The following is a 27,921-nucleotide window of genomic DNA, read 5'->3' on the forward strand; positions in this document are numbered from 1 at the left end:
TATTTTCAATTAAGAATTAACACCTTGATTCTATATTTTATAAAAAAATATTCGAGAAATTTAATAAGATACTTTTGTGTGCTTGAAAATTACTATAATAGTTTTGTATCTTATAAAAACTTCAATTTATTCTACATGTTTGACATTAATACTTAACAATGTAATTATCACATTTATGTCTCTGCTTTTTGGCTTGCAATAATGCTGATATGTTTTGAAGAAAATGTTTTGTGGAGTAGCAGTATACTGTTTATTCGCGGAAAGAAAAGTCTACTACATACAGGAAACAGTCATACCTCCTTTATGGCAAATTCAGACAGAACATAATTCGAATGATAAAGCCAAATTTCTATCACTCCATCGCGCAATGTTTGAATTTACCTTTAAAATTTTGTTGAAATAAACTGATCCAAATCTTCGAGAATATTTAATTTAATTGTAAATAAGTAATTAAAATTACACAAATGTTATTAAATTACACAAATGTAATTAAATTACACAAATGTAATTAAATTACACAAATGTAATTAAATTACACAAATGTAATTACATTACAATAGTGTAATTTAATTACTTTGGACATCCATTACAAATGCTCAAAATAATGAGTAATTAAATGGAACTTAATTCCAAATGCTGAAAATAATGGATAATTAAATGGATTTCAATTACAAATTATAAAAGTAATATGTAATTGAATGTGTAATTTGGAGACAAAAGTATTTGCTGCCACCCATCTCTGCGTTCAAGGTCGCGCTAGCTGGAGGTGCTTGAAGATTACATCTTAATGATAGCACGTGTTACTCTCTTCTACTCCCCCTTCCTGACTCTCTCTCTCTCTCTCTCTCTCTCTCTCTCTTCGAGGCGAAAGACCCTTGTATCGATCTTCAAGGCCTTCGACATTCAACAAAATTCTTCATTCGACGTCTCTGATATTTCTCCACCCTGCGAATGTTATCGATTATGCATAAATTATGCGAATTAATTAGAATGAGCTGCGACACAAGAGTTCTTGAATTTTTCCAAGAAAAACAGTGAAGTAAAACACGAAAGGTTTTACCTCATTCGCTCCTGCTGCGTGCTGCAAAATGATGTATAACGTCGCAGTATTTCATGCATCCTATCGACAAAGTGTCATCCGTATTTTAAAATTCTGCCGTTAACTGAATTTTTAGGTCAATCGTTACGATACGGTGTCTACATGTGCCCTGTAATAATAACGCGAGGGTGCCGCCGAGCGGCTTGATACAGTTCGGGTTACAGGTTTCGCACGTCGGTGCTTATTTGCATCGCGATTAATACTTTTATGCAAACGAGTGCTTGATCCGTGGCCAATTGTACTCGTATCCGACGTTAACATACATGTAGATGCATTCTTATCTTACTGCGTCTTATCTCGATCGATCAACTTCGCGCGCACGTTGCGGTTTTCTTTATTAATAAATTATACGTAGATTTCACAGTCGTAGACTGGGAGACATCGATGCTGCCTTTAATACTATCGAAACATGAATTGCAACTCTATACTCTCTCTCTAAATAAATATTTTTCCTTTAGATATATCTAAATATTATAAATAACTGCTGGAAAAATAATTTTTATAAATATAACTCAAAACTTTTATATAAGTATTTATTATGCAATTTGATCATATGATTATTATCTCCGAAAGAAATAAGATTTTCAGTGTCACATGATTGACCCTATTTTTCGCATACGTCCCTCAGAATAGAGAGGCATAGAATCGCGAGTTTTGCGTCGAGTACAAAGGGTGAAAGAGCGCAAAGGGTTAAAGAGCGCAGGTCCCTCACGACTCACTATGTCGACCGCGAATCCAAGAAAATGAACCCAAGGCACCGAGGTGAGGGCGGGCGGTTGTGGAGTAAGGCGAAACGTAGGGCGTCACGCGAAGCAACCCCCGTGAAACTGGAGGTGGCTCGAGAAATCGCCGCGGTACGTTCCCTGGCGGATTCGAGCCAGTCTGCAGGATGAGGCGCGCGACGTGGCTGCTTTTCGCGTCCACCCTGCTTCTCGTCCAGAGGATCCATGTTAGTCGCGCTCAGAGAACCCACGCACGACAGGGTCTCAACCGTGAGAGCCCGACCGTTACGATACCGAGTCAAGGAAGCGTTCTTGGCAAAGAGGTGTGATACAGTGTTTTTTCTTGGTCTTTAGTTTTCATATTAATTTGTTAAGACGTGTCTTTTTTCGCTATTTAAACAGGCATTCAAATCTTCATAGGTAATCGTTACAAGTAAACAACTGGTTTGTTAATTCAATATTAATTCCACTACTTCTTTCAAGTTGTAACTCTAGTAGTAAATCGAAATAAAAATAGTAATATCGTAGTATGCAGAGTTAAATATACTTTCGTAATTAAATCAATTTATCAATTCAGTGAGACTTTATCATTAATACTAATTATAATCGACTAAGGTTTAATCTTTGCACGAAGATCGTTTATAAATATAGTCAATTTTAATCACAAAAGCATAATTTAAATCCAATTTTTAATATGTTGTTTCATTTTTTTATTTAAAAGAACAGTAGTTCAATTACAATAATTCTTTTTTTTTCAATTTTAATTTTAAACAAAAAAAAATCTAAACTAATTAAAATAAGATTTTTTATCTTCGACAAATGTTTCTCTTTCGTTTATCCGATGTATCCTTTTAAAATTTAGGTAGCTATCAGTAACTCGTTAAGACTGACGCAGTACCTCGGTATCCCTTACGCGCAACCCCCGGTTGGCAAGCTTCGCTTCACGCGACCGGTGACCGATCCTCTTCCTTCCTGGAACGGCGTGAAAAATGGAACACAATTCGCACCATCTTGTCCACAAGCTTCGGGTCAACTTAAATTGCACGAAAAGCTGTACAAGCGATTGCTACCATCAGACATATCCGATCCAGGATTCAGCGAAGATTGTCTCTTCTTGAACATTTTCGTCCCAAATGAAGGTATGTAAGTTTAATCGTATATATTCATGTAGATCCGGAAATGAAAATTTATATTAAAAATTTTATAGTTCTCTCTCCCCCCCTCCCTCCCCTCCCCCCCTCTCTCTCTCTCTCTCTCTCTCTCTCTCTCTCTCTCTCTCTCTCTCTCTCTCTCTCTCGATTGAAAGAGTTTGTTTCCACATTATTCTAAATTTCTTTTAAATATGGATTTAAATATATTTACTAATTTTTTTTTTTATTTGTTGCGTGCCAACATAATTAACTTTTATTTCGTGCTTTCTCTTTTGGAAAGAATTCAACAAATATAAGAGAACGAAAAAGTTAAATGTTACTTTCGTTCATTCTCACAGGCAGATAACGATTTTTATGGCGTTAACATTTTTTCTTGTGATAAATATGATCGACAGAGAAAATGGTTGATGACAGTCCTTGATACCGCCTATGTGATATTTCTTTCTTACATAAACTTTCTTACATAAATGAAAACATTAAGGCACGCAATGCAACGAAGAAACGACGGTCAATGGCGAAGTTCGTTCCCAACAGAGTGCGGGATAATGCTTGCCCTCAAGTTCTCGGAGACTGATTCTTATCATCCGAGCTGATTACGGTGATTACTTGCGCAAGGGGGGGGGGAGGCGAGCGAGCATTATACTACTACAATCAGATAAAAGTGGACCAAAGCAAAAAATTAATAATGTGTTATGCGGAGGTGCCTAGTGTCGTGCAGAGAAGATTTATCACATCGCAACATAAAAAGCATGAAGGAGTTCTCTGATAATACCTGACATGATTAACTTAGATAATTCTTTATGAAATTTGTCCTTCGTTCACGACCGATTATTCTCCAGTGATTATTTCTTTCAAAGTTTTTTTCCAATTATTGTGTGTGTGTGTGTGTGTGTGTGTGTGTGTGTGTGTGTGTGTGTGTGTGTGTGTGTGTGTGTGTGTGTGTGTGTGTGTGTGTGGTATACTTACTTTCCGATCGAGATTAATATTGTCAAAAATATATCTTCGATAAAAAAGTAAGAAAATAATAGTAACCATTAAACTCTAACAAATGGCAAACTGTCCTTTTAATTAGTTCAAATGTTTATGAAAATAAATTTATATTATATCTAAATAGAATTATCGAAAATAATAGTTTTAATCTTCAAAAGTGTTTTATTTTGTAATTTATTTTGCATTTTATAGCATTAATCCAACAAATGTTTTAATTGCTTTCGCATTGCACACTGTGCATGTTTTTTCACATGCCGCCAGTTTTACCCTAATACAAATTTAATGAGGTAACGACCAGAAAATATATAAGTAAAGCTTTAAGAAGCTATTCGAGCTACTCGAATTACGCGAATGAAGAATTCAAGAGATGAAATGGGTTAACGCAAACTGAAAAGTTGTGATATACTTTGATCGCCATTGATGAAATCACCAACCGTTTTATATAAACTGTCTCTGTCTCTCTTTCTCTCTTCCTCTCGTCCAAAAAGGACTGATTTCGAAATTGTGAAATCGTCGACACGGAACCACGTATGAGGACGACGACGACGACGGTAGTTGGGGTCGATATATAACGTGGGGTTGGTAAGAGTAGTAACAGTAACTAGCGCGCTTGCAGTAGCACGCGATCTTCCAGGGCTCCGGCCTGAGATGCAGAGATACCAGAAAGCCGGTCACGAAAGCTCGCCCTCTCGCTCTTACCCTCTCTCTTCGCTCCTTTCCAGCGAGGAAGTTGTTGAATCGTCACGATTCGCCATCATGAGTCACTGATTCGCGTAAGAAGCTACGCCGAGGATACGCTAGCCATACTTGCGGGTCACGTTATCCGTACGACATTGGGGTATACTTGGAGCTTGGAACCCTTTCCGCCCGATGACAATAAAATTGCGGAAAATGCCAAAAGAAACATATGAAAGTCTGCCAAGGTCGTCACTAAGAGACCGACAGGACGATAACGTGGAACGGGACATCCGTCCGTGTTCAGGAAACCGCAGGGGGAGGCCGAGGAATCTCGTACCGGTCCCTGTTATCGTAACAAGCTTGCTAGGTCAAAAATAGAATCTCACGATCTATACAATAGGACTATAATATGAAAAAGAATACTAAAATTTTAACTTGAGCAATTTACTACCTACCTTTCGAGTAACCTTTCGAGTTCTAATAAAATGTTATCCAAGTTTTCCTTCCACACTTATATTTTGAAATGTAAAAAAAACGTTATATGTATTAAAAAAGACGTTTAAAGGAAAGATATTAAATTCGTCATTGTTAAGATCAATTTTGTCTATTTTCTTCGATACCTGCGAAACCTTTACTCGTCTGTGCGCGTTCAGACCTTGTCTGGATACCAAGTGCGACTCATATCTAGCTTGCGTGCGACTTACAATCAAATAAAACTGTCTTACCAGGTTAACATCCTTTCTTTGATGGGTTGACAGCTCTGATAGTTAACGAATATTTCATGTGTGTAGGAAACCGTCAGAGTGACCAATGGCCGGTGATGGTTTGGTTCCACGGTGGTGACTTCAACACCGGAACTGCAGCGATCTGGGATGCCTCTGTATTCGTTACTAAACAAAAGGTGCGATTATGCGCTGTCCCGCAAACGAATACTTGCGAAACAGCCGAAAACTGAATACGACATTGAAATTAACGTGACCCGGTCGACGATCTAATCGATATATAATCACGACAATATAATCACAATGTGTGGGAGGAGAGAGGGTGATTAACGTGTGTATTTTTAACAATATTCAATCAATTCTTCGAACATTTACGAAACATTATACGGACATAAAATCGAAGGGAATCGAATCGAGACTGGACTTTTCCTTTTCCTCATTTCGCGTGTCGTCACTTCTAAAATAGAACCGCACCCTTTGATATTCGCGGCCGCGATACATTATTAATGGAGCTTTCATTACACATCTTGACGTAATGTACATAACGCGGTATCTTTTATCACTCTCTCAAGAACTTACCGCGAGTTAGAGAGAGAGCAAATTAATCGCTTGCGTGGCACAAAAGTAAATTTCGAAACTTTCGGTAATGATTATTCGTGAGATTTTATCGCGCACACGCTAAAAAATAGAAAAGAAAAGAGAGAAAAGCCTATAGCGAGATTAAACGGGGACGACTTTTGCGGCTGGCAGGTGCTAGTGGTGACGGTGGCATATCGATTAAACATCCTCGGATTCTTCACGACGACAGACACCGAGGCGTCCGGGAATTACGGCATGTTTGATCAGATCGCTGCCCTTGACTGGATAAAGCGGAACATCAAGTACTTCAACGGCTCGCCTAGTAACATCATCATTTATGGTCACAGTTCCGGTGCCATAAGCGTGGGCCTACACATGTTGAGTCCTCTGAGTAAAGGCAAGTTCCACAAGGCAATTGCTATGAGCGGGGACGCCATCGGTTCCGTAGGTACGCTCGACAGAGAGAAACCAATCGTGGACATCATAGCAGATAGATTTGGATGCGACCGACGACCGACTAGTGCGCTAATGGAATGCTTGCGTCGGCCGCAAGCTGACTTCTTGATCAAGCATTCGTCTGACATCGAGACGTGGGGCCCGATCGTTGACGCCGAAACAAACAATGAAACGGAACCGTTTCTTGCGCAACATCCGAAGGACATCTTGGAAAATGGTAATTGTCAAAGTGATTCAATAATATTATGAATCTTTAACATCAATCTAAAGATACGTTAAGACATTTAATAAGCATACTCAATGTTCCTTAAATAATTCTCTAAAAATTTATTTGAAATTTTTAAAAAATATCTTTTCGATCTTTGTATTTTTTTCGATATAATCATTTAAATCTTCCCTTAATTGTGATAAAATAATAAATTAGGTAATTTTAATGCGGTGCCGCTGATCGTCGGCTACACGAATAACGAACAAGTTCTGGCGTATATGGAGACTATCAACAGCCAAAATTCAGAGGGTGGACTCTCTTCGGAAAACTTTGAAACGATGATCACCGAGGAATTCACGGCGGCGGTGCAAAACCCGGATGACAACAGCACCTGCGAATCAAAGCCCGAGATGGTGACGAACGCGGTACTGTTCTTCTACAGACCATATCCATCCACAACAAACACGACGATATTTCGCGACAGATACTTGGATCTGCAAACGGAAAAGAATTATGCAGCTGGCCTGACGTTTCTGGCCAGCAAAGTAGCGAAGCGAAAAAAGGCAATGGCTTTCGTATATCGGTTCGATTATCGTCCTAAAACACAACCGGTCACGAAGGACGTGCCGGAATGGGCGGGCGTACCACATATGTTCGAACTCCCATTCATCTGGGGTCTACCGCATCTGATGGGCGGCACGACGCAATGGATATTCAACGATAAGAAAATGTCCGACGTGATGATGGCAATGCTGGCGACGTTCGCCAAGACCGGAGATCCCTCTTTGACGAGCTCTACAGGATCGATCAAGTGGGAACCGTACACACAGGACAATCCAAGAATTTTGATCATTGATAAAAACGTGGAGATGAACGAGCCAGATGCGGTGGACTATAAGGCGCTTGCATTTTGGAACGAGTATTATCCACAAGTCGTGATGGAGGCGACAAACAATTGTTGCAACATCACGAGCATGGCGACAACATGGAGGATATTTTCTCGCAGCATATACCTTAGCGGCATGGTGGCTACGGTGGCGTTTCATCACTTCTGGCTCTAGCTCAGTCACAGCGTAAAGTATTAAAACGCTGAATTAAAAAAAAAAAGTGTTGTTGCGCTCGCTGTTGTATATTTTTAATAGACCTATAACGAAAGACGAGACGACGTCGTCGGATTTTGCAATTTTATAACAAGATCTCTTCCTACACTCTACTTTTTAGAAATAAACGCAGTAACAATCTTGTTATACTCTTGTAGAATATATATCTCACGAAATTCGCATTTTCTTGTGTGGATAGACTCTACGTACGTAGTCGCGATAATCGTTTCACAATATTGTAAGCTTTTAAATTGAGTTCCCGCACTAGTACGTCTGTATCTATTGCGACATGGTAGTTATATTAAATTTTCCTAACATTCGCATTTGATCTCAGTGCGTATATCACAAAGTTATTTTATTCCGTTTTTATCTTACAACTGTTATTTGATATAGATATAGATTATACGAAACAAGGAAAAATTATCTACAGAGGCTAATCACGCGAACGGCAGAACATGGTTTACAAACGAGACAAAGGGGGCTCGGAATGAAATAAAATGAAATCCAGGTTGCATTACAAGAGTAGGAAACTTGGGCCCTTTTTTTAACATTCACTGATTTTTTTTATTATTAGCCTTAATATGGAGAGATATAGAAAAACATACTTTGTTTGAGAAACAAACAGTTTGATAACTTATGAATATTTTGATGATCCGATAATAATTAATAATTAATATTAATAATAGCAATAATCATGTTCAAGTACCATCTATGTATAATTATTATTATTATATAAGAGAGAGAGAGGTGCGCGGCGAAAGCGCGATGCATGGGGGCTGATGGCCTGCGCACGCGCACGTCCACAAACATTTCTTTTTTTTCTTATCTCTTCCTTTCTCCTAAATATATACTATTAATCATTTTTTCCCTTCATTTATTCATGTAAAATTCCTACAGTGATAACCGATGCTGCGGGATCTCGTATCCTACTTTGTGCGCCGTTGCTTGCGCGTGCACACGAGCCATCCCGGAACCAATGTTATATACAATATGTCCTTTCGCTTATCATTGCATTCTCTTCCACATATCTCTTCGTTCTTCGAGCTCTGTTACGTTACCTTGTGCCCTTATATGCCCTTATTCTCCCGTCTCTCTACCATCGTTTTACAACCATTCGGATTTCAGTACCGTAGACTTCTGCTCTACCGACGGCCTAATATTCCGTCAGCCCCCTCCTCCTCTTTTGTCATTAGTATCTTTCTTGTTTTATAACCACTTCGGTATTTTTTTAATCCACTGGTATCTTCGGATTTTCATGTAGGAGAATATGGGCTCCGCCATATATACCTTACAGAAGTAGGCACAGCGATTTCTTTTTCTGCTTCATCTTCTTCTCTGGCGATTTCTTATTTATTTGCCGCACCAGATCATAGAAAATCTGAAAGCAAAAGATAACAAATTGTAAAAATCATGTCAACTATATCAAAGGTTTGCCGACTAGAATTCAATTATTAGTGTTAATGTACAGAATATTGCGAGCTAATTACTTTATTTAAAAGTAAGCAATGAGATTGTAAAATGCTGTTCAAGTTAGAATAAACAAGAATTGAGAATCAACTCACATCGCGAACGTTAATTTTAGCTTTGGCAGAGGTCTCCATAAACACACAATTGAATTGCCGGGCAAGATTGACACCCTGATCCTTTCCTACTACCCTCTCGTCCTCCAGGTCGCACTTGTTACCTACTAACACCATCGGCACATCATCTGTGTCTTTTACCCGCAGAATCTGTTCTCTGAGGTCTTGCAGGTCGTTGAAGGTTGATTGTGCTGTTATCGAATATACTAATACGAAGCCCTGCCCATTTTTCATATAAAGGTCCCTCATGGCTGTGAATTGTTCCTGCAAACAGATAAGAACGATAGCGTCACTCAAAAATGCAATTCGTATCATTGCATCCGTATCATAAAATGGAAGAGGAAGTTACGCGACATGTTAAAAGATAAGTAAAACAGCGTGTTTTTGTGTTACTTTATTGAAATTTTTCGTTTACATTGTATGAATAAAATGAAAAATATAACAGAGAAACAAGACAAAACATTCAGGCAAAAATAGATGAAATTAATTTTTAGATCTTAGGGATGACGCGTAGGCTCGATGTAAAAACGATCAATTTATAGTGGGTTCATCCCGATTCTTATCCTACGTACACCTCAGTCGTATAAAAGATTAATTTAAAAGGCTCTTATGAGTAAAAGAATATATGAACAATCAACCCACATTTCATTCCTAATTTCATTTCATTACGATACATTCGCGTATTCGAAATAAAATAAAGTAGAAGTATGGTACAGAAGAGAGTATTACTTACCGTACCGGCTGTGTCTAGAATTTCTAACATACATTGTTGACCGTCGACCTCGACTTGCTTGCGATAGCTGTCCTCGATCGTTGGGTCATACTTCTCTACGAAGATTTCCTGTACGAACTGGACAGTGAGGGCGGACTTGCCTACACCTCCACTGCCCAGCACAACTATTTTATATTCGCGCATCTCCTTAGCCCTACCTACTGCCTACGGGGGGCCTGATCACAGTCGAAGGGTCACCGAATCCGCCACGTTTTGCCTCTATTTGCTTTCAGTAAGACAGACCTGAAACAACAACGTGCAACCGTCTAGTTAATAGCTACAAACATTACACAACGGGTTGATTTTAATGACACATCTTCCTCAGGACGACTCAGTCTTTATGACTCAATGTTTTTTACGCGTACATATGATGATTTCACGCGAAGTAAAACAAAGGTCATATATTCCAGATTATAATAAATTACTAGGATTATTGTATGTATATGTACATGTGAAAAAAAGAAATTACTTTGCTTTTCACAAAAGGATTTTGGATTTAAAGATATAATAATTTTTATAATTTTTAATATTGCATATCGACCAAGGATTCACTTTATATATATATATATATATATATATATATATATATATATATATATATATATAAAAGATCTATTTGATCAGATAAACATTATAAAACTAAATATTTAATCTTTTGTATTAAAATATAAAAGAAACGTTGGCTTAGAGATGTCTCGCATCTTAAAGCAGTATCAAAAATATTAAAGTTTCATAGGTATTGTTTTATATTATATTACGCTTGAATTTTTCTGTGTAAACTTTGAACACAATCATTTTTTTCTGTTAAAAGTTGTTTCATTTTTTGTTTGCTCTTATATAAAATCGCGTTTTGTAATATTTTCTTGCAAATTTGATAAGAAAACACATTATGATTGAAAATTTCTTGTTAAATATACTAATAACACTCTAAATGCAAAAGTCATGCAAAAGTTTATTTGGATCCATTTACTCGATTAAAAGTTATTTTTCTCAAATATTATTTATGCCGCATAAAGCTATTATAAATCAAATTATTCGTTGCTTTTTATTCTTTGCAGCTGGTTTCAGGACGAAAATTCCAATATACCATATTCAAACAATCAAAATTTGTTTGTCATTGATTAAGAAAAAAAGACTAAATAAAAAAAAATTAATAAATAAGATACTTGGTTTTTAAATTTATTTTTAAAATTATATAACAACATAATTTTATGCTATTATTTTTGAAGTACATCGTTACAGTTTCAAATTCAACATCTGTGCTACGCAATGTTTCGTAAAAGTAAGTTTGCTTCTTTTTAGACTGGTATCGCCTCCCAAAACTGAAAGATTGCTCCTATCGCGTAAAATTCCGGTATCCGGAAACGGAAGCGGTATAGTTAATTGTTTCACGGGAAAGAGAAGTATCATTTGCTCCGTAAAGTCACGCGTTGCGTCCCGATCATATTTTACTTCGTCGAAGCAGTACGTTGCTTCGCGCGACGAATGACAGAGTAAAGAGAAAGACGCGGATGCCGTGAACGGGACGCTGATTGGTCGATGATAGCATCATGGCGACATGCCACGGCCAATCGATGCCCGCGCAATTCTTTGCGCCAATCCGTCATTGATTTTATCTTATGAATGAACCTGTATAATGGAAGCCGCCACTCTTTGAGTTCATTGGTACGCATTTGATAAAGTTACCTCGGAGATGTGTAACATCACTGTACAATGCATTTAACGATAGACATTTATCAATTTCTATCCTTCATTGATTTCATTAAAAATTAAAAATTGCGTATCATGTGCCTAAATCTCGTCTGCGTTTATGTCTCGATAATTTAAAATAATTCAACGATATTTAGATATCCATTTCATAGATATCACTCGATTATTTATTGTTTATATACATATATCTTGATGCGTTAAAAATGTTTTAAACTCGCATTTATTCCATTTGTTTATTTGGTGCTATTGATTTAATTGCAAAAGGAATTAAATTTTGTTGGTTAGCGTAAAAACGAATGAGCAGCGTTCTCTTGTGAATATTTAATACGAGATGGAGGTATATATACAGCGGTGTGCTTCTGAATAACTTGGTATGCGATATTATTCCGACCGAATAGATCGTGAATAAATGATTCGTCGAAATGTCACTTGATGAGTTTATCAAATCTTTATCTATCTTTGAACGAATCGCGTCGTATGTCATGACGGCAAAGTTTAAATTTAATTTCTGAACATTTGATAATCTTTTCAGGAAAGGATAGAGGAAAAAGGAGTTTTTGCACGAATACACATGGTTTTGCTAAAGTATCAACAAATAAATTAGATATAAATCTAAAGATAAATTTGTGGATTATCAAAATAATCGATCAAAATAATAACGTTCAAGCATGACGAGTATGCTGTTAAAAGTTTTGATATTCTAGTAATAAACTTGAGCATCCTACACATAATTATTTTAATGGTCTAACAAAATCATTTTCAGATCTATAGCCAGCTAAATTTTTAAATACTTTAGCAAAACCGTTTTTTCCACGAAGAGTTTCAAAGTTTTCTCAGTATTTTTTTGGATAATATGACTCCTTTCTTTAATCTTTACAGAGTAGGATTAACCATGATTATAATGTCTCAAAGAAAAACAAACACGTTGTTGGCAAAAATGAGAACTCGTTGAAAGGAACACGCACGGCAGAAAATAACTTCGTTATCTTTTACGAGCGTATCTTGCCCGAGAATGGCTCTAGAGCTTTTTTCCCCCCCACAGTTTTTCATTTATTCTCGTCGGCGTTATACCATGACCGTATTTAATTTTTCGTCAACTTTTCTCCGTTTTTCAATCAGCTAGCGTTCTCCTGTAAATTTATTAACAAAGACCAAACAGTACTACCTGTAATAACAATCAGTGTACCGATATCATGAGTTGACATCGATCCAGATATTTCATAGAATAATAATATCATGAAAGAAGCACTCTCATCACTCACTTTACAACTTTATTATAATGTACTTATAGTCCGCACAATTTTGTTATAATACCACCATATGATGCAATTAAGTGCATAAATTAACGGGAATCGTATAAAAGTAGACATATGTGAATAATGAGCTGATGAAGATTATTCAGCGGATCTAATTTTTGGCATTGCTTCAATACATCTCCACAATTGAAAAACTATCGCACACAAAGTCGCGCGCGCGCATTCATTTAAATATGGATTAAAGGAAAGTTTGCCAGAATTCTTTTGACCTAGTTCTTAGACTTTGGCAAGGGACGTCGCGGATATTATTGTAAACCTCCGCACTTTCCATCCGAGATTTAAGGTCCGCCAATGAAGAAATCAAGATATCAGCGCTCTCAAAACACGTACACATGCCTTTCTCAAGAAAAGAAAAATGCCGAACCTGCTTTGCACTTTGTATTTATTTCTCTCGAGGGATAATCGCGTCACGCGTTTACTTTATCAAGGATACCCCGAGATCAGAGGATTGGAAACCGAGACATAATTCTAACGAATTTATAGACGATAAAAATAAAATTAATGCATATGTTTGCGTTTCGTGTTTTACATTTATGACTCGAGGAAATTGATAACGATTCACGAATTTTCGATCGCGAATTTCTGACTTTTAACAAGTGTTCAAATGATTTCCTTTTAATCCTTTACGCATTCATGCATTTCTTTTGACTGTCTCTGAATATCCACTTATTGATAAATTCCCTTTCCGTGTGATACGCACCAAGTTCTTTGTACGTTTATCTCACACTAGGAGTTGGTCGAATGAACTTTGATCAACCTTCGTCTTTGACTTTAATTAAGCATATTACTACCAGGAGATGTCGGTCCATGACAATTAAAGTCGCTAAACGCGAGAATTGGAAAGCAAGGCTTCTTGTAAAGTTTCTTATTCTCGTGGCATATTTTTGCCGGCAGAAAACGTAACTCGTGAAGATGGAAGTTGCAATTGCAACATTTTTCATTTATTATTTCCGAATCATTCAGAGTAAAGTTTGCACATTTTTCGCGATGTCTGCTGTCTAATTGTGGAGTCTATTGTGAAATTGTCATTCATATTCAAGAAAGATTTTGTAACAAGCAATCTTCACTTTTTGAAAATTCGGAATTGACTTATAAAACAAAAGTTCATAAAATATTTATAAAATATGAATTCAAGAAAAGACGATTGCACTTTTTGCCAATGTTTTGGTTGAGCTTTTTTATCGATTCGCTCTTTACTTTAATTCCTTCAACTTTACGATTCTCTTACAAATTTATCGAAATGGAACGAAATCGTCTCGACTTGCGTGTTTACGATCCGAGGCCTGCGAAATTTCCCATAAGATGTTTACGCAAGTATTTAGCTAAAGATTTCATATTAGACTCGGACCGATTTATTAATTGTGAAACGCGACACGAAAACTCGTTACATAAAATTCACATATAGCTTGCGTGTACGTTTTGTAGCGCTAACGTACACGCATACATCGCATGATCCCCGTACAACTGATACGTACATATCGATGAGTGTTACGAGGTACAATCGCCGTTGTTGTACATCCCGGACGCGTACAAGGATCTGTGTCTGTCACGCCCGTGTGTATTTTGTGTGGGTGTGTATGGTGTGTGTGTGTGCGCGCGCACTTCGCACAGAGCACAGAGGAGAGATGTGTCGCCCGTACACACCGACGCGCCGCCAATCACTTTGACCTGTAAATACGTTATCTGCTCCAGCAGCTCCCGATACACTTGATTGCACTCGGTCACCTCTACCGACGTCGAGTCACTTCACCCAACCGGGTCTTTACTCCTCGAAGGCGAAGCGCTATGCGCTATCGTCATCGTCGTGTATGCTGCCCGTTGTTACGCACGCACACGCATTGCGTCTCGGTCGGAAGGTGGAACGACCGAAACCAATCATCGCCGTTGCGGAGAGACACCCGGCCAGACGCGATGGCTTCGAAATAAAAACAAAATAAGCCCACAATTTAATTCTTATTAATAGCTCCGTAATACTTTTCCGTGTTCTTCAGACGTTTCTACGCGATCGAAATCTATAAAAGTTATAATAGTTATAAATCTGTATTAGATTATGCATTAGAGAATGAGAATTGCCAATTGGAGATTTACAATTTAACCAAACAAAACAAAACGGAAAATCAAAATTATCTAGTTAGAAATTTTAATTTTCAATTTGTAAACTTCAATCTCCCACCCGTAATCTGATACCGGCTTTACATTCATATTCTTTGCATCAATTTTGGCAATCTACGCTTCAATTCTGTTTTTATCCTCTTTTATCCTACTTCACATTTAAGGCAGACTCTGCAAATTGTAATTATATAAATTTATTCCACTTAATCACAATTATAGTATGTAATGCCCGTATTTGCTCACTTTTCTTAGATTTCATATTAAAAATTGTCTCTTTCAAATTTACGAATTCATTCTCGCGGCTCTGATTGCGAAAAACCTATCGTGCTTTCCCAAGTTCGCTTACTCTCGATACCAAAGACCGTGGCCGATATTTTCTGTTACGCGACTGAAGATTGATCGCGGGAGAAAGAGAGCGCGTCAAAGACGAGACGACGAAAAAAGCTTTGAAAAGTATCGGTGCGAAACTCGGTCAATCTCGCGGTCTCAGAAATCTGGCTTGCGCACATAAGTGCCTAGACTCCTAGAGAGTACGTACATGTCGAAACGGACAATACAAAATATTATCTATTCTCCGTTGCGTCACGCGTGATTAAACGTAATTTCCACCAAGAATAGCATAGACTCCGTTATCCTTGCTCCAGAAATACGCGGCAATATATATAATATCAGAAGATATACGGCGGAATGAAACCATAATCGTTCGGCAATTGCCTCAAACGATTTGATTATTGATTGTTGATTCAATTATATTACCGTGTACAAATCATAGTAGGAAACGGTAGACTCCAAAAAACGACCGCTGGTCGGAAGACATTGACCCCAAATCAAGCAAGATGGCGAGAAGATATCAGATAAGATGATATTTGCAAGTATTTAATCATTTTTTTAGCAAGTCTGAGTCTCGAACAAACCTCAAAGAAAGTATATTAGACATGTCTTTATCGGACGCTGTCACTGATACGAATAAAAGAAAGCTCGCAATGCACTCTTCTATTTATATTTTCCATATAACTCTCTTACACTCTCTTACGATGAGGGAGTCGTTCCCCTCGAATCTGACACGATGTGTGATTCCCCCGAAGAGGGAAAGTCCTTTGTGCGGAAAGGACTATCAAGTTGGAAGAGTAAGTATCTTTTTATAAAAGGCATATTGCCACGAGATGATTGCAAACGACCTGACCTGATATGAGAAAGGGGAAACGCGTGCAATCATTCTATGCAATATAGTATAGGACGTCTTATACTGCTGTCGTCTCATCCGCATTTGTGATGAAACTTGTCGTAGCGATATGAAATGTTCAGTGAGAATATTTCGCGCTTCTGTGTATCTTACATTATTTTTCAGATTAAGACAATGATAACGCGACCAAGACCAATTATTATTGTATTAATCTTCGCATCGTACAATAAAACAGCGAGTGTGTATATGTGTACGTATGTGCGTTTCGACAGATAAAGTGCATGTGTGAGTGATGACATTATGTATGTACACGCAAAAAGTATTTCTCGAAATGGTATCTTTCTTATCGAACACCTTGAGGTCCCTCAGCGTGTTCGATACACAAACGCCAAATATAGAAAGTCACTTTCATTTATAGACGTTTATATAGATCGGAAAGTCCGTCTCACCTCTGAAATACCCACTGAAGCGGGACGATCGCGGGTATGTAACGATCGCGGTGCATATGTAGGTTTTATCTCCGTCTCGCAGATTTCATTCCCAATCGTGTCTGACGCATGCACGCGCGTATCACGCGAGCGAGAGTCGCGTCCGATGTCCGATTATCGGATCTCGCGCGGCATGCGCGCGTATATCACGTTTCTCTTTGCAGGCATCCCGGCAATCTGCCAGTCCGGTTCGTTTTCCGGTTTCTAGGCTACCAGTTTCCGGTCTCCGCGTGTCACGGATCGGTCGCCTGTCGCCTGTCGCCTGTCGCCTATCGCGAAGGCCTCGAGACACGGTATGACCCAATTACTCGCTCGTCTCGATTAACGTTTTTTCAACGTGTCGGCCGAGTGAATTTGCGTCTCTCGTGTCTTCCATATCTCGATGTTAATTCCGCCGAGAGAAAGTTAATTCTGAGATGTAAAACGGAAGCTGCAAGATGCAAGAATCCTGATATAGCTATTCGTATTTATGATACATTCCTGTGTGACACATATATCACATGAATGTATCATAAATACGATTTACGACAATGCAAAATGATGAAATAAAATATAACATCTTTCTTTTCCTACAGTTTCTTGAAATATTATCTTCTGGTTAAATTCTAAGTTATTCAATATTATCAAACTTTTTGCATCTATTTTTCTTTTTATTCAGACTACATCGTAAATTCTTTTCTTTCACGCATTATACTCATTCATGCTGATTATACTGATTCCATCGGATAAACACGGTCAATCAAACAGCTTATTACAGTGGTATGCCAACCTCGAACGTTTATAGAATTTTTACCGTACAAATGGTTCTGCGTTTGCCTATTGAAACATGATTTTATTGCCATAGCATGATTGATTGTTCGCGATCAATCGGCCGGATATTGATAAATACGCATGCTAGACTACACTGATTTTCACCAAATATTATTATTAATGAATTACACGCGTCAAAACGGTACGACGGTTGCTAAGTTAAAATTCGCAGATCGAAGAAAATGAACAAGAACATTTGCCAATGCATGTCCTTCTCTTACTGTCTCGGTCAGATTTGATTTGATTTTCCCTTTTAAAACACGGTAACTCCGTTGCTTCTTATTCTTACATTCTGCGAATTCTCTCTCATTATTTAATGAATTTCGTATAATACAAAAATATAAAAATATTAATAAAATTATATATATATATATATATATATATATATAATTATTATAATATTAAATAATATTATTTAATTAAAATTATGTTTAAATGTATAAGCGTTTATTTAAACTTGGATCAACAGACAACAAACAAAACAGTTAGAAAGAAGTTTAGTTAAACAGAAATAGTTTAACTATTCGGTTCTATAAAGGGCGAAACTGTCACCTCATCACCACAAGTCTTAAGAAACTTGTGAAAGCCGTGTCAGGCTTTATAAAAGTTTCTCTTTTTAAAATATTACCTTATAATACTTTAATGGAGCAACAATACGATTCTTAGCTACCAATATCAAAGGCAAGAATCAGAATTCTACGCAGCTTCGTTTTACGTCCCAGAATTAACTCTCTTACAAAGTGGAATTAGCGTCGTGATTTGGGAGACACGAGAGACGAGCAAATTCACTCACATATAGATGATGACTCACGTTAAAAAAAAGATTCGCTCCACAGTTTTTTGTACTAAATAATAAAATAAATTCTCTTGGATTCTTGGTTTTTATCATGAAAAAACTGAATCAGTATTTTATCTCAACGTGTAAAGTGTAATCAATAGAGTCCGTGAATCTCCCGGCCGAGTTACAAACTTTTTACGATAGTTCTAAAAAAAAAAAAAAAAAAAAGGAATATTGCAGAACATATTCCGTTGTTTATACATATAAGACCCTTTAATTAACACTTGATTCACAGTCAAAAATTATTTTAAACCAGACGAGGTGTTTCTCTTTATGGATTTTTGGATGCTAAAAACAAAACCACAAACTTTATTAATACATCAGATATTCAAAATTGAGGTTTAACGCACAAAAAGATGACTCTTGCACGTTTTCAACATACAGAAATCTATAAGAAACATTGTCTAGTTTAATATAATTAAAAAAAATTTTTTAAGTAAACTAGTGTAAGTAAATAAATAATTAAGAAATCCCATTTGTAAGTGAATATCTTGCTTCTCTCGTTTGCACATTTCTCATATACTTAGCGGATAACCAGACCACAAGGGTTTTAATCCTGTGCGAAAATGTAACACATTTGATTAACAGGGAGCAAATTGCGTGCGCGTAGTTGCGCAACAGTAGTTAAGCGACGTTCACACAGAATGCGGTCGCGGGAGAGCAGGTTCAGTTTTATTTCTGTCGTTGACGCGGCGCATAAATCGTGATGGCAGGCGTACTCGCAACCAAGCTATACAATACGGTAAGACAATGCAGTGTTGAAGTATGCATTATTATAGTTACAGCGATGATCGCACGGACTCCCGTATCGTGCACTCGGCTAATTATCCGCGTGCGCGTTCCTTCACGTATAATACCTTCGTTGTTTAATCCACACTTAATAAATCAAGAATCTGGGACAGACAGCGTCTTTGCTCTCATTAAAAATAATGTAAACTCTCCGAGAGGACAAAGGTGACACGATATCATTGATCTTTTCCAGTTGTACTCTTTCTTTCATTGGTTCACGTGCCCAATCCTTTGAGCGAAAGGCTAAAATTGAATAATCTGACCGATAGATTAACCCACTTTTTTCAATTTGAGATTCGAACAAGCTTTAAACTCGACTAAAACTAAAATCGAGATTGAGTCGAGAGAATAGAATTTTACATTAATTTGATCAATCTCACAAAGAGTTTAAATATCGTTGTTGGATTTGAGTTTTTACTCCACTTAACTTCAAATTATTCGGTGTGCCATCGTAAAACGTGCACGCAAGAATTTCACCGACATTTTTCTAAAGATTTTCTAGGATTCCGAGGAGGATTCTGCACGGGAAGGGTATACAATCCAGATTCCCATCATATACAATGCTACATTAGATGGCTAATAGATAGTCCAATGTGTCAGTTGCCGTTTGACTGCTGCATGTAACATCACCGTCTGAAACCGATACGAGGGCTACGTCGTGTCTGCTGGTGGATGAACGTTAACTACATCAAGCGCAAATCCCGAACTTTAATCTGATAATTCGTACTTGTAAGATCGGTGGTAAAATCTCTGAGCGAGTGATGTCTCAATAACACTGGAATTTGTAATTTTAATTATAGCATTGCTATAATTAAAATATGTCGCCCGCCCGCCCGCCCGCTCTCTCTCTCTCTCTTCTCTCTCTCTCTCTCTCTCTCTCTCTCTCTCTCTCTCTCTCTCTCTCTCTCTCTCTCTCTCTCTCTCTCTCTCTCTCTCTCTCTCTCTCTCTCTCTCTCTCTCTCCTTCCCCCTCTTCCCCTTTCTCGCGCGACGAAACGGCCCAATTAACGTTCCGTATCTACGCTGTACGCGTTATACGCTTACGCGTAAACGTAGATACAGACGTGATTGTTATCGTTACAACGCGGTGTAAAGACGCGTGCTCAAGCTAATGCAGCCAATTACCTTTGCAATTTCGCTTGTTCGTGTTAAATATTGTGAGCACACTTTTATTTTCGACGAACCTCTTACTCGCACTAATAAACGAAAGCCAAGTAAAATCTCGCACTTTGCACTTATCACGGTTAAGTACGCCACGTCAAATTTTTCGTTTATCGTAAGAGTATCACACCCAAATCTTGAGACCTTTCTTTCTCTAATAATTCATGCTAATAATTAATTAATATGTACCTCAAAATTTTCTTTAAACTAATAAATTTCTCTTGAATAATCAGCCAATTTCTATTCCAATTCATAATTCCTCGCGTTTCGAATGATTTTAGGAGAAAAGTAATATCCGCGGCAGAATAATACCGCGCGTATAGCTCTTCTGCGAGAAGGATCTGCACATTGATTTTGTATTTGAAGAATTCATATGTTAATCAAACGAGTAGGATCATACGTGCTGCCTACGCTGCCTACAAATGCAGGAAATCGCTCGCCTTCCTAAGACCGGCTTCGTCTCGTATATAGGGCACATATTATGCATCGTCATAATAATGCGTGATATGAAAGTTCGCGCTTAACACCGTAAACGTTAATGCAAAGAGAAATCCCGACACAGTTATTTAATAAAATAATTACCTACATTTTATATACGCGCCATGAGATAAAACAATTAATTAATGGGTAGCTTTTACTCAACTTTCATTCTTTGTATCGCTAATGTTGATTATAAATTTATGAGAATGCAGGCGTGGTTGTAATGAAAAGATGTTTAGCGAATGAAATGCTTAGATGGTCTGACCGGTTTCCATAATGCGAATTATCGATATAATGTAAAATTATTATAATATAAGAGAAACGTGTTATTATCTTTGTATGTATCATATTATTTAATATTAAAAAGAACAAAGTTCCTTTTATTAATTTTTCAATATACGTATTTGATACAGGATTCTTAAAGACTTACTACATTAATTTTAAAGGTTTATTAAAAGCTTTGTAATTGAAACTTTTACAATATTTATTAAAATAATAAATTTACTGTTGTTAGTAGTAAAATTTGCTACTATTTTTATTATTAAACGCTTACATTAATTTTAACGTATTAAAAATATACGGAAGAAAGTCGACGAACAAAAAACACCGTAACACTTCACATTGGTTGAAAGCTCTTCCATAATCCGCATTATTGCATGTCACATAATGAGTCATAGGGTTCGTAAACCTTATGGTGCGTGCGTAATCCGGAGGTCTTATTGAACTTCACAGTAAAACGTTCACGTTGCACATTTCATGGAAATTATGAATATCATCATTCTACTATTTCTTTTAATTTTATCGAGACATACACCTCTTTAATTGGAATAAACATTATTAAATTACGACACATAAAAACCAATATTTATTAAATTAAACAACTAATAAATATTTTCTCGAGTCTTTAAGTGGATTTCTATTTATGGAATATAACAAAATCAAACGAATCGACGGTCAAAATCGTATCATTTTTTTTTTCAAAATGTTAAAGTGCAACCAAGTTACCAAGAAGCATGAAAACTTTATCCCGAAATAGCTCGATATTGATGCGTAAACACAGATATTCATACGATCCGAAAGAGCGTGCGTTACTATTTCGAAGACGAGACGAAGACGTTATCGAATTCAAAGTCGAGTAGTCTTATTTTCACAAAGTCAAATCGCAATACGTTCAACAAGCGCAATCGTTTGCAGTCGCGAATTTATGTAGTTGCAACTGCAGTTGCTCGCTCGGCTTCAAGTTTATCAATGGGAATGTTTACGGAGTGATATATTGTAATGAACCCGGTTCTCAGAGTGTAGCTTTGAGAGAGAGAGAGAGAGAGAGAGAGAGAGAGAGAGAGAGAGAGAGAGAGAGAGAGAGAGAGAGAGAGAGAGAGAGAGAGAGAGAGAGAGAGAGAGAGAGAGAGACTGCAGGCGTCACCGATAAAATTCCAACAATTCTGCCATTTATTTCTTTAAATCTCGTAATGTATTAGCCTGTGTATAAAATCTCTCAGATCAACGAAAATCAAATTGTCACAAACGAATGAACGATTACGGTAAACTGAATAGGGTTAACGAGTTTTCGAATTATCGTAAATAATGAGCGTTGTAAGAGCGCGAAACATGCGGATGCGAAATCAGAAGACGCAGCTGAAAACCTGGCTGATCGAAAGGGCTTTGCAAATAAAGAAAAAAAAAGGTGCTGACTATTTTATTTAAAAAATGAAACTACAACTCTATTCTCTTATAAATTGCAGTTAAATATATAAATTGTGAGATATGATGATACGGTGTATTGATCATTATTATCATTTTACTTATTACTTATTTATTTTTATCTGTTGGCAAGCGCTTCTGAAAACTATATAGACATCAGATCGATATAAATTGTATTAATGCATTTTAAATCTATCGTTTGCACCAAAGAAGTGTTGTTTTCGGCAACGTATAGAATGAAACAGTAGACGAAAAACTACACTCCATTACAGGAACGAAATCGCGTAAATGCGGCATCAATCTTTATAATCGTTCGTAACCATCGATCAAACAACGCGGAGTAAGATTTCTTGTTTCAGTTTTCAAGGATAAATGGTCCGTTGGCAAGTTATCGCTTAAATAAAATGCTTTATCGTTTTTACCACGCGATACGCGATGATATCGTAGGCGCAAACTGTGTTTTTTTTCTAGCGTCATGTTGACACACACGTGTCGATTAATATATCGAACGCCGCGCGGAAATTATATATTATCGACATGTTTTCTCACAATTTCGTGCTGTAAAAGCTTTTGATTTATCTTTGAGATCTACGAAGACATTTCGAATTTTCTGAATAAACGCGGCAATGGTAATGCGTTGGTTGCATTAACACGCCGTAGCCCTTCAACGTATTTATCTACTGTCAATTACGGTTCAACAGGTAGAGAATAATGCGACGCTCGCGCGCAAGAAAGTGCAAAAGTAAAATTGACGAACGGACCTACGAATTACAACGCACAAGCTTTGTCTACGTCTACGACTACGACTGTCTTAATCATTACGCCATGTTTTGTGCTTCGGCCCTATACCGCGCTTGAACTAAATTTACGTTTTCTTGTCTTAAACTTTTACATTGAATGAAATATCGGTCGTAATGTGTGTATTTCAAGACAGATATTCTTTCGATCTGTGAAATCAACATTTTGAAATGCAATCTTCAAAAAAATTGACGTGGTATTTATGGTTTGTACACATAATCGTTTCTTGTTCATGCTGCAAAAAAATTATACAAAAAAAAAATATTTTTTCTTTTCTCGGTAAACAGGAATCTCTCGCAATAGGCAAGAATACTCGATCAGCATTATGTCGACATTCTAACCATCTTTCTTCCCAGAAGCCACTTCCTGCGCGTCGCCGATGACTCACGTGAGTCGACTACGGATTAGAACACGCCACACGATTCTCTGTGATCTTTGTTAAAAGACTATGGATTACTCAACAAAATTGTTTTCAAGTATAAAAATACACGTAGCAAATAAATTAAAGTCGTTCAATTTAAAAGATCCAAAACTCTGGGAGCGATTTTTTTACTTTCAAACTCTTGTCTTAACCAATCCGCGATTTGTGTAACAGAATATAATTCAGATTATAGTTCTGTATATCATTCTTTGCATGTAAACATATTGTGAAATCAAATGTCTTTCGTAATACAAATCATATAAAGTGGACTGAAATTAAAAACTCATTCTTTCTCTACCCCCCCCCCTCCTCTCTCTCGTCTACATTCAAAAACTCCGATTTGAATTTTTCCCTTATATTTCGACTTTTAACAGGAATAAATTTCAAGAAGCTAATTATCTACAACAACTAGATTTCTCTAATAAATTGATATAAATACTGCTAAACATGCTTTTTAAAAAATGATTTAAGTGATTCCAAATATCAATATTTATTTTTATACGTAATGCTATTTGAGGAGGGATTTTAAACATTGGTTCCGAATTCGGTGCCCTCTTTATTCTCTTCGATATTAGGGCTACGTTCCGTTTCAACGCATGATGCGCATAATGCATTGTTCATCCTTGTTTAACGTTTGACAAACAACAAGGATGAACGATGCATCATGCGTATCATGCGTGAAACGGAACGTACCCTAGAACGATTAATCCCTATTCTTTTCTCCCGTCACGGCGTTACGGATTTTAATGAGATTCGTGTCAACGCTTAACTTAAAAGACTCTGTAACCTCAAATTGATTCGTCAGACATAGAGATCATTTTTATGACAAAAGTCTGATAGACAAATTTGTTAGGTAAAGAAATTTAACAATTGGTAAATGATAAAGAAGCAACTTCAACTTGACTGTCTCTAATTAATGTCTGTCACAAAAAGAGAATAAATATTACATATAGAGCCGGTTGTTGCAATTTCTTGATAAACTTACCTATCAAGTAAATATGTGTTTATTTATTTAGAAAAAATAAATTATAAACGGAGAGAGACATCACGTCGTGAAAAAAACAAAGAGAGAGAGAAAGAGAGAGAGAGAGAGAGAGAGAGAGAGAGAGAGAGAGAGAGAGAGAGAGAGAGAAAGAGAAAGAATTATGTGTCCATTTCTATCAATATAGATAAACCTTAACCTCGATTTATCTTACCTTGACTTTGGTTTATTTTACTTTTTATCTTTTTCTAGTTCTAAGAATTAGAAAAAAAGTTAAATGTACCGAGATTAAAATTTTATATACATTAATATAAATGTACAGTATAATAGCACTTAATTTTTATTACTTTTCTATCCGATTATATTTTCCTGCGTTACTGTACAATCATTCCCACGTTTCCTCTTTCTCCCCTCGTTAAATCATGTGAGAGAGTACGCGTCTATTTTATTTTAAACATCAAGAGAGAGTGCAAGGAACTATGGGTGAAAAGAACTTCGTCTTTGTCTCCGGGGATTTATTTCTTCATCGCATTAGTCATGCAGAAACCTCTGCGAGATATTCCTACAAATGTTCGTTAGTAACCAATTACAAGTGTAACCGCATTTCCTCGTATATTCACGTGCGAAAGCGGGGAGGAAAGAGAGGAAGAGTGAAGCGATGACGAAGGGAGAAACGGAGGATCGGTCTCTACCCGGCATTAATTCCGCCTGAAATTTCTCCCCCGACCCCATGAAAACGACAAGTCTGCGGTAAAAAGAAATGTCGTATCGTCACGTATATCGCGAGCGGCTCGGGTGGGCCGTGACTGTAAGAGGAAACGCTAGTTGCCCGGTGTGGAACGAGGAGAGCGGAGCCGGGCGATCTCTCTCTCTCTCTCTCTCTCTCTCTCTCTCTCTCTCTCTCTCTCTCTCTCGCCCGTACGATCACTCACTCACTCACTCACTCACTCACTCGCTCGTTCGTTCGTTCGTTCATTCGTTCGCACGCACACATTCACGCACGCACGCACGCACGCACGCACGCACGCACGCACGCACGCACGCACGCTGACTTGGGAAAATCACGAAGAGAGATAACGAGGAAGAAACAACGCCCGTTTCCCTCGGAGTCTCTTCCACGAGACGGCTCGCGCCGGCGTGACGCTTCGATCCCGCCGGTATCGTAGACGCGCGTAGGCGATCCCGCGAATCGTCGGCGCTACCGATCGCGAGACGCGAATGTGGTCCCACCGTTTTCTCGGCATTCGGCGAAAAGCAGAGAAAAACTTTTTGATGGAGCCTGCAATCGTGTGCCGCCTCGTGGACACCCCCAGGGTGTACGCGAAGGCATGGGCGGCCGCCGCCGCCGCCGCCGACGCCGTGAACGATTTCCGGTCGGTTCGGCGTGCCACGCCACGACGCGATGCATGCACGGCGCCTTCTTGCACGGAGGGAGGGAGGGAGAGAGATGATTCTTTTTTTAGAAGCCGTGCTCCCCCGCCTCGTGTGTCGAATCCTTACCTCTCGTGCCTCCTGACTGTCCCACGGTATCTCCCGGGTATTCACTCGATAATTCTCTCCGCCGTTCTCGTTCCCTCTCTGTCTCTATCGCTCGCGCAAGTCGGCTCGACTGCCTCTCAGCCGCGTATACACATACAAACGCACACATACACAGAGGCTTGTATTCGCTCGTTCGCTCTTTTTCTCGCTCTCTCTTTCACTTTTCCCCGTCTCACGCGTGCCTCTCGTCTGTCTCTTCCTCGTCGCCACGACTAAGAGCTCTTGGTGATTAATAGTTCTATCTGGTTCGTCCGCGCGTTCGCGCGCTCTCTTTCTCTCTCTCTCTCTCTCTCTCTCTCTCTTTTTCTTTCTTTTCTACTCGGTTCGGCTTCTTGTTCGTCAGCGCACTGTCACGAGTCCATGGGGAGGGAGCAGCGTGTACGACGGTGCCGCTTGTCCGTTCTTCCTGTCGAACGGTTCTTGCCGCTAGCCAGCCAACTAGTTTGATTGACTTTACACCCTGGCCGACGAGTGGTCAGATTTCGCACGTCGCACCTTATCCGTACTCCGGATTCTCTCGTCTGAAAGTTACTTGTACACACGGCACTGTGCGTGCACCGATCGATTCGCAGGCACACACACGACTCACTCGCGGTTCACGAGGGCAACGCGCGCGCGAGAGCCTCGAAGAAGATGAAGACGATGACGGCGATGGCGATGGCGACGACAACGACGACGACGATGACAATGACGACGATCAACGACGACGCTGATTACGCGGACGGACGCGCCTCTCTCTTGCCGCCGCCTACCCTTCCTGTGTACCCCCGCCGTCTAGATTTTCACACTCCCTCACTCCCTTTTTCTCTCTCTCTCTCTCTCTCTCTCTCTCTCTCTCTCTCTCTCTCTCTCTCTCTCTCTCTCTCTCTCTCTCTCTCTCTCTCTCTCTCTCTTTCCCTCGCACGCGCGCGAGAGAAGACAACGCGAAACGACGGTACACCACTGCGCGCGATTCTACCGTTATCTAGGACGATGCCTCTCCACTATTCGCCGCCACGCCACCGCCATGCCCTCTATCCGTGAACACAACTACTTAACTGTCGAAGTTCCAACGGAACATACTCGCATTCCAGTTAAGACCGAAATCACATGGGCCTAGTTTACATCGTGCATTTGATACGCGTATCAAATAGTAAATAACTAGTGAATGTGTTTAATCATTGGCTGATCAGCTTAAATTCACTACTTGATACGCGTATCAAATGCACGATGTAAACTAGGCCATGGTGCGGAATAGAGCTGCGGAATAGAACGTGCAACACATCAGAATGCGTTGATGCGGCAAAGCTCTGATTGGCTGCTTCTATGACCTAGTTTACACCGAGCACTTGGTACGCGTATCAAATAGTAAATAACTAGTGAATGTGTTTAATCATTGGCTGATCAGCTTAAATTCACTACTTGATACGCGTACCAAGTGCTCGGTGTAAACTAGAGCATTGGTTATGGCGGCGCGCGATGGTGACTGGAGTTAGGCCGGTACTCATAGGCTGGTATTCATAGTCAAATCTTATTTCAAGATCGTCTCAAGCAATAT

At 38.5% G+C, this 27,921-nt stretch overlaps 2 protein-coding genes across 2 annotated transcripts; one reads left to right on the forward strand and one right to left on the reverse strand.

Annotated features, from left to right (window-relative positions):
* The first annotated feature begins 491 nt into the window (after positions 1–491).
* Positions 492–8,397, forward strand: LOC105834700 (carboxylesterase 5A). The gene is made up of 5 exons (XM_012677369.3): positions 492–2,144; positions 2,684–2,960; positions 5,432–5,541; positions 6,113–6,614; positions 6,822–8,397. Exons 1-5 carry the CDS (start codon positions 1,989–1,991, stop codon positions 7,664–7,666), a joined length of 1,890 nt encoding a protein of 629 aa, XP_012532823.1. The 5' UTR covers positions 492–1,988; the 3' UTR covers positions 7,667–8,397.
* LOC105834702 (ras-related protein Rap1) lies at positions 8,245–27,315 on the reverse strand. The gene is made up of 4 exons (XM_012677370.3): positions 26,346–27,315; positions 10,019–10,300; positions 9,268–9,549; positions 8,245–9,083 (listed from the first exon to the last, which is right to left on the reverse strand). The coding sequence occupies exons 2-4, from the start codon at positions 10,199–10,201 to the stop codon at positions 8,994–8,996; spliced, it is 555 nt and encodes a 184-aa protein (XP_012532824.1). The 5' UTR covers positions 10,202–10,300; positions 26,346–27,315; the 3' UTR covers positions 8,245–8,993.
* Positions 27,316–27,921: the final 606 nt, after the last annotated feature.

The sequence above is a fragment of the Monomorium pharaonis genome, chromosome 4 (assembly GCF_013373865.1).
Source record: "Monomorium pharaonis isolate MP-MQ-018 chromosome 4, ASM1337386v2, whole genome shotgun sequence".
Lineage (NCBI taxonomy): Eukaryota > Metazoa > Arthropoda > Insecta > Hymenoptera > Formicidae > Monomorium > Monomorium pharaonis.